Source organism: Prunus persica, chromosome G8 (genome assembly GCF_000346465.2).
Source record: "Prunus persica cultivar Lovell chromosome G8, Prunus_persica_NCBIv2, whole genome shotgun sequence".
Taxonomy (NCBI): Eukaryota; Viridiplantae; Streptophyta; class Magnoliopsida; order Rosales; family Rosaceae; genus Prunus; species Prunus persica.
The window spans coordinates 15,604,012-15,612,030 of NC_034016.1; the positions used below are offsets into that span (position 1 = coordinate 15,604,012).

Genomic DNA, 8,019 nt, shown 5'->3' on the forward strand with positions numbered 1-8,019 from the left:
GGAAATCTGGAAATCGGGCTGCAAGTTTATCTTTGAAGGTAGGAATCTAAATCCCATTACGGTCCTAAATGTGGCAACTGAGGCAGCTCTAGAATTCCGAGCCATCTCTCTTGTTCCTGCAGCCAGCGCTCCACAGGGAAAATGTTGGCTGGACACCTCCCATATCTGTTATTAAGATTAATTTCGATGGGGCTTGGCAGGCTTCAAACTGCATGGCTGGGTTAGGTGTTATGAGAAGAGATGATATGAGAAAATTGTGTGGTGGTGGGCTAGCCGAAAAGAAAATCTGCCCGTAAGCTTTGTGTGCTGAAGCTGAAGCTGCCCTTAAAGGAGTGAAAATGGCTGAGGCATTTGGCTACCGTAAAGTAATCTTCGAATCCGATTCTCGCATTTTGGTACATACCATCAAAGGGAACTCAAACTGCAGGGCTGAAGCTGCTAAATTCAAGGGTGCTTTTTCTTTTTTTTTTTTCACTTGGAATTTGATTGAACCATTTCATAATTGAATCTGCTAATGAAAACAAGAACCCAGTGAGTGAGCCAAGAACTTGGAGAAATGCCACGGAGAGCGAGCTGGACTCCCAAATTAGGTCACGTTTACAAGAAATAAGAAATTTTCCTTATTGAGGGCGTCTTTTTCTGATATATCATGAAGTTTCACTGTTTTACCTTATTGAGAAATCGACACTTATTGAGGGTGTCTCTTTCTGATATTTATCACGAAATTATTTTTTTGGTTACATATTTATCACGAAATTTCACTGTTTCACGTAATTGATTAATGTTAGTTTCATTGTTTCACCTAATGGCTCGGCGGGAATGCAATTTTGAACTTATTTCCTCACATAAAAAAAAGAAAGGGGATTAATTTTAATTTAATATCTTGAACTCTTACCTTTGAGGCACGTTTGCACCTGCATTCTTAATTTTAATAATTACATATCCTAAGCTTTTCAATTTTGTGTAATATGGTTCCGGCATTAACTTCATCGTCAAAATTTACGTTAATTGCTTGCATGACAAGCTTGGGTTCCACCTATTCACTTCTTTCAATGTCGGTTGAAGGGTATTTTGTTAAAAACATGGTTTGGTATTAATGCGTGTAATGTGTTCTTCATGGGCGGGAAGACATCAATTACCCGAAAATACTCTTCAACTGACATTGAAATAAAAGAACTCACGCCTGCCATGGAAGCAATAATGGAAATTTTGATATCAAAGTTAACGCTACAACCATATTGCAAAAAATGGAAAAGCTTAAGGTATGTAATTGTTAAATTGAGAGTGGAGGGGCAAATGTGCCTTAATGATAAGAGTTCAAGGTACTAAATCAAAATTAACCTCAAAAAAAAAAAAAAAACTTATTTCCAAACTCCTGAACTTTGAACTAAATGGGCCCTAAGTGATTAATGTTATTGACACTTATTGAGGGCGTCTTTTTATGATATTTGTGGCGAAGTTTCATTGTTAGAGCACTTCTACCTATTTGCCATGGCAAAAAGCAAGGGGAGACAATGGCGGTTACTGTTCACATGAATAGTGTATGCCCTAGCAAAACTACTATTCACATGAGAAATGAGGAGAGAAATATGTATGGAGTTTTGGTGCGAGAAGTGAAGAACATGGCTAAGTATTTATAGAAAAGAAATCTATATTTTTTGGTATTTTTTCCTCTTTTTTTTTTTTTTTCAATTCTTTTAGTATTTATATTGGCCACTAACGTCACACTAACATTAGCTTACCTTTGGCTCACCCTGACTCGGTGGAGCCCACCTCTTACCAAGACAGGATTTCATTGATGGAATGGATTTTGGTAGCTAGGGGGGCCTTTGGACTAAGCTTGCCGCTAGAAGTGCTCTTACATCTAACTTGTTAATGTTATAGTTTGACCTAATTGATTAATGTTACCGACACTTTTTTTATAATAAGGAAATAAAAGAGTTACAACAACAACAAAAACCTCCTGGACAAGAGATCCCAAGAAAGTCAAAATAAAAAGCAGTTACAACAAATGAAGGAAAAGCATGCTCTCAAAGATGAGAAGGGGAAAGGTTGTGGCCAAATTTGGCTAAAAAGTTATGGACACGTATTGATGGCGTCTTTTTCTGACACTTGTCATGAAGTTTAGAATTGATTAGAATCCGAATTCCTTTTCCAACTTGCACTCAAACAACCAATTGTTTCAATTGATTTTGGATGATTTGAAAGAATTACATTGCACTTGAAGAAAATGCAACCTTGAAGAATACATCCAAATAGCTAAATAAAGTATTTCTTGTGTGCTTTGTGAGAAATTCGAAACCTTAAAAGAATGCAACAATTTTATTTTTATTTTTTAATAGCCATTAAAACCAAGAAAAAAAAAACAAAGAAATCAACATGGCAATGGCTGCTTCAGTTGAGGAGAAATATCAACCAAAAGAAATCAATTTTCATACCTAACAAAAAAAAGGAGAAAGAACGTGTGTTTTTGGTTAGATAAGAAGACGTTGGAATGGGCGGGAGGGTATTGTGGAGATTTTCTACCAACTAAAAGTTTTCTTAAAATATTAAATGAAAAGTTTCATTAAAAAAAAGAATTAAATACGAAGTCAAAGTTGTTAACATCTTGCGTGATCTTATTAGGTTGGGACACCGACATGGACGGCTGCCACTGACATCCCCATGCCAAGGAAGTTTTTCTCCTTTTTGTGATTTTTGTGACGAAGTTTCACCGTTCCATTTAAATAATTAAAGTCAATTTCATTGTTTCACCTAATTTTTTTGTAACCTCCTTTCTATTCTTCTTTCTATCTGCCAGTTTTGAACCAAACACCTTATGGGTTTTGGCTTGGACAACAAATCCAACAGGCTACTTGAGACCAACATCGTTTCACCTAATTGATTAATGTTATCTGTTTGTACCATATTTGACCCCCACTCACGTCATGACACGTGTAATGTAAACAAGGCAGACGCCAGCTCAGTGGGGCATGCCGAAAGGTCGATCGGCATACTCCGCCATTCATACATAGTCGGATCGGTAAAATGCCTGCAACCAACTCACCTACACCGACCTTCGGCACACGATGCCGAGTGATCCTGACAGATAACCTCGGTACTCCTGCCAAAGCCTGTCAGGGCACGTGTAGACCGTCGAAGACACTCCCACGAGTCCCACATTGAAACTAAGTACTAACAGCATCACAAATGCTTTCTATAAATATAGCCCATTGGCACAGCCAAAAGGTAAGACTGTTTACTTGACTTGTGCTTTCATACTATCAATAAAATTGATCTTAGTCTCTAACTTTGGCATCGGAGGGTCTTTGGCCGGCGCCACACCGGTGTCTTAGGCGTTGCCTGCCGTTTCTTCCTTCAGGCTGAATCCAGAGTTGCACCACGAGGAAGGACACCACGGACCGAAGGCTTCCTAGATCCAAATCATCCACGTCACCTGTAAATTAGCTTTATTTCTATCTATTTAGTTTTAGGCGCGAACATTATCAACACTTTTTCTAAATAAAAAAAGGAAATAAAAAAGTTACAACGGGGAAAAACCTCTTGGACAAGAGGTCGCAAGAAAGTCAAAATAAAAAACAGTTACAACAGATGAAGGCTAGCCAAGGGAAAGGGCAAGGTTGTGGCCAAGCATGGCCAAAGCTTATGTTACAAAGTTACCGACACACATAGGGCATCTTTTTCATGAAGTTTTACTGTTTCACCCAATTGAATTTTAGAATAAGCGTCATACTGAAAAACAAATGTTAGAATAAAGCGTTACACCAAAAAAAAAATTATATTAATAATAAATAAATACTTTTGCTTACCACTTTAACCCATGACACATGATATATTTTATTACCCTTCTTAATAATTGACACATGTCTATAAGCATAACCATGGAACCATGGTTATGCATATGAACATGTTTCCATGGTTATGCATATGAACATGTGTCAAATATTAAGAAGTATGATGATTTATTAATAATTTAAGGACATCTCCAATAGCCTCTTCAACCATTTCGGGATACTCAAATAGGTGAGCCACATTATAAAAAAAATCTCTCCAACAACCTTTTCAAACTCAGTCATCAAAACTGCAATATTTTTCTATCTCTTCAGGACTGATAAGTTGACTTTAACTCTTCAAAACACTTAATTTTATTTTAGAAAAACAAAACCTACCTTGAAAATGTTAAAAACATGCATTTTTTTCTTCACATTTTTTCATTTTTTTCATATTTTTTTTCCATAATATTGCATTAATTGAATTGAATAGTCTATTAGAGCACTTCCACTCATTTTCCATGACAAAGGGTAAGGGCAAGGCAATGGCTGTTACTATTCATGTGAATAGTGGCAACCCTTGCAAAAGGTTTGTTATGTTTCCACCTATTGTCATGGCAACCCAAGGGCAACCACTATTCACATGAGATATGAGGAGAGGAATTTATATAGAGTTTTGGTATGGGAAGTGAAGGATATGGCTAGGTTTTTTTAAAAAAAAATTCTGAAAATTTTGGTTTTTTTTTAAAAAAAAAATTTCGTTGCTGACGTCAGTAGCCCCCAGGCATGAGCTCGGGCTCATTTTGCCTTTGGGCTTCCTTGGTTTGCTGGGACCTACCTCATGCCCGAGCTGCTGAAGCCCGCTGGAATCGCTACCTCGGGCTTGGGCCCCCTTCTGTCCGGGGCAAACTGAAGCGCTGGAATTGCTCTTAGAGCAAAAATTATTCAAGTAGCAAATAAACATTTTCAAATTCCCATAAGTCAACAAACTTTAATTTGTTACTACTATTAGACTCTAGAGTGGGATGATTTATAAACTTTCAATACTTGATACGTGTTTATATAATCAAAGTATGATGATTTATTAATAATTTAAAAGTAATGGTGAACATACACCCATGATTAATGTGGTGATCAGAAAAATAATTTATTAATGATTTGACTTTGCCTGCATGTTTCGCTTAATGCCTCTTAGGCATTAAAGTTTGTATATTTTGCATGGAATGTTTGTTTGCGAACTGCCACGCATTGAAACACAGCAAACACTTTGAAATAAAAATGTAATTAAGAAATGTCTGTTCACTCCAAAAAGTGTGGCTTTATATTTTTTTAGATGTATATTGGTTTTAAGTTATTTGGGTCTGGACTGGGGTCAAATACGTTTTATATGGTTAGATTGTAAATACTCAAAATAAATACTTAATGATAAGAATGCTACGGTTTGCTATATAAACCCCCTTCATTTGTGCATGCCATTGTCTGCAAACACAACCAAAACAAGAACTTCAAGTGGGAAATAATATTGCACCCAAAAAAACTATGGGATCTGAAACTCCTTCCACTCATATATTTCTGGTGTGTTTTCCAGCACAAGGACACATAAACCCCATGCTCAGGCTAGGCAAACGCTTGGCTGCCAAGGGCATGTTGGTGACTTTCTCCACGACTGAAAACTATGGCAAAGAGATGAGAAAAGCCAACAATGGCATCAGTGAGGAAGCCACACCAGTTGGCGCTGGTTTTATCAGGTTTGAGTTTTTCCCAGATGGGCTTCCAGAAGACGACCCAAAACAAACCGACTTGGAGTACTATGTGCCCAAGCTTGAGCTGGTGGGGAAGGAGCTGGTCACTCAGATGATCAAACGACATGCCACTGAAGGTCGTCCAGTTTCTTGCGTTGTCAACAACCCCTTCATTCCTTGGGTTTGTGATGTCGCCGTTGAGCTTGGGATCCCTCAGGCCACGCTCTGGATTCAGTCCTGTGCTGTGTTCTCGGCTTACTACCATTACAACAAGAAGACGGTGCCGTTTCCTACGGAAGCCGAGCCAAATATAGATGTTCAGCTCCCTTGTATGCCTGTTTTGAAGCATGATGAGATTCCTAGCTTCTTGTACCCTTCTGATCCATTTGAGGTCAGTAGAACTATTTCTCTCCTAATTTGATAATTTTATATTTCGTATGTTCATGTTTCAGTCCAATTTGAAACTTTCTAGTTTCTAACAAGTTTTTTACTGACATATCAATTTGTCATTAAATTGGATGACTTTATAGTCAACTAGTTATTATTGTCATTGACGACAAATAAAAATTATTTGGAGTTCATAAGAATTGGGACTTATGCCAAATTTTATATTTTTTAAATTTATTAAAATATAAAATAAAATAAAACCTAAAACTGTAGTATTTTATTTTCTACTTTATTGAAAGAGATAATAAAATAAAAATAAAATAGTAACCATATAATATATTTTATTTCAGGTTTTGGGAAGGGCAATCTTAGGCCAATTCAAGAAGCTATCAAAATCATTTTATGTATTAATGGACACATTCCAAGAGCTGGAGCCCGAAATCATCGAACACATGTCCCAAGTCTGCATAGTGAAGCCTGTTGGTCCCTTGTTCAAGAACCCAAAAGCTCCCAAAACAAGCGTCAGAGGAGACTTAATGAAAGCTGACGACTGCCTTGACTGGCTTGACTCAAAGCCCCCAGCATCCGTCGTCTACATTTCTTTTGGTAGCATTGTCCACTTAAAACAAGAGCAAGTTGACGAGATTGCTCATGGGCTTTTGAGCTCCGGGGTCTCATTTTTATGGGTCCTCAAGCCACCTGCCAAAGCATTTGGGTTAGAAAAACATGTTCTGCCACAAGGGTTTTTGGAAGAGGTTGGGGACAAGGGAAAATTGGTCCAATGGAGCCCACAAGAGCAAGTTCTAGGGCACACGTCGGTTGCATGTTTTTTGACTCATTGTGGCTGGAACTCTTCGGTTGAAGCCCTCACTTCTGGTGTGCCAGTTGTGACTTTTCCTCAATGGGGCGACCAAGTCACCAATGCCAAGTTCTTGGTGGATGTGTTTGGTGTGGGGCTTAGACTCAGTCGGGGCATGGCTGAGAATAGGTTGGTCATGAGGGCGGAGGTTGAGAAGTGCTTGTTGGAGGCAACCGTGGGAGATAAGGAGGTAGAATTGAGGCGTAACACTTTGAAGTGGAAGAAGGTGGCGGAGGAGGCGGTGGCGGAGGGCGGCTCCTCCGACCGGAGTCTCGAAGATTTTCTGGACGAGATTAGCAAGATCAAGTCTGTTGCTTAGAACAAGTTTCAATTGACAAGCACTTTGTATAATATTCAATAAGAATCTTGAATATTTGGCGTTACTTAATTTAAAATCCAAGCCTATAACTCAACCACTATAGCTACTTATGTGTGTTATGTTTTGCATTAATGAGAATAATTATTATTTTGAGAAAATTCAGGTTCAGCTCCCTTATCAACTTAATTATTATTTTGAGAAAATTCAGGTTCAGCTCCCTTATCAACTCAATTAATTATATACTTTTTTTTGTTTGTTAATGTGGGTTAATTTGACCAGTTGACCAGGATAGTAAGTATATGGACAGTCTTGAGTCTAGGTTCGAGAGCGACATTATAGATCTCCGCATGAAGAGGGCCCCAAAAGTGGAAAATTCTGTGGTGCCTCAGCTGTACCGGTACAGTCAGCTATCCAACGGTTGAGGTTCCATGTTAAAAAAGGATGGCTGAGATTCAATGACCTAATGACCTCTTCAGCCATTGTGATTCAGCATGTGAGTGGCATGTGAGGAAAGAGAAAGGCAGGTTTGGAGGAGAAGAAGACGCGACCAGTCCGCTCCATTCTGGTTTCCCAAATCGAACACAACATAGGGAACTAGAGGACTCTGTGAGACCCCATTTCTGTCTACCTCTGTGAATACTGAGTTTTCGGAGCAGTAGAGACTCGGGCTTTAGCCCTTTCATCTGAAGTGAAGGGGGGCTTACAGAAGTCACAGCACCAGAGGAAACTGTACATGAAGTCGATCCAATCCGTAGCGCCTCCAGGAGCTCTTCTCTGTGCTTGCCCAAATTCAATCCTTAGCAACTCCTGTCTGTGCTTGGGCAAAACGCATCTGCAAGAAGGTAATGGTAATAGAATTGAGGTCCTCAACTCTTCTCTCTAGTTGCCCGAAACTGAAATGCAGATACCAAATTGATGGTGGGTCCAACCTCCATGATGAAA

At 38.7% G+C, this 8,019-nt stretch overlaps 1 protein-coding gene across 1 annotated transcript; it reads left to right on the plus strand.

Moving 5' to 3' along the window:
* Window positions 5,298–7,127, plus strand: LOC18768295 (putative UDP-glucose glucosyltransferase). The gene is made up of 2 exons (XM_007199752.2): window positions 5,298–5,903; window positions 6,250–7,127. The coding sequence occupies exons 1-2, from the start codon at window positions 5,310–5,312 to the stop codon at window positions 7,075–7,077; spliced, it is 1,422 nt and encodes a 473-aa protein (XP_007199814.1). The 5' UTR covers window positions 5,298–5,309; the 3' UTR covers window positions 7,078–7,127.

Excerpts from the sequence above, each read along its gene's own strand:
- LOC18768295 (XM_007199752.2), top strand. The coding sequence starts at position 5,310 with ATGGGATCTGAAACTCCTTCCACTCATATATTTCTGGTGTGTTTTCCA. Across the intron at positions 5,904-6,249 it reads ACCCTTCTGATCCATTTGAG|GTTTTGGGAAGGGCAATCTT; the intron begins GTCAGTAGAACT and ends ATTTTATTTCAG.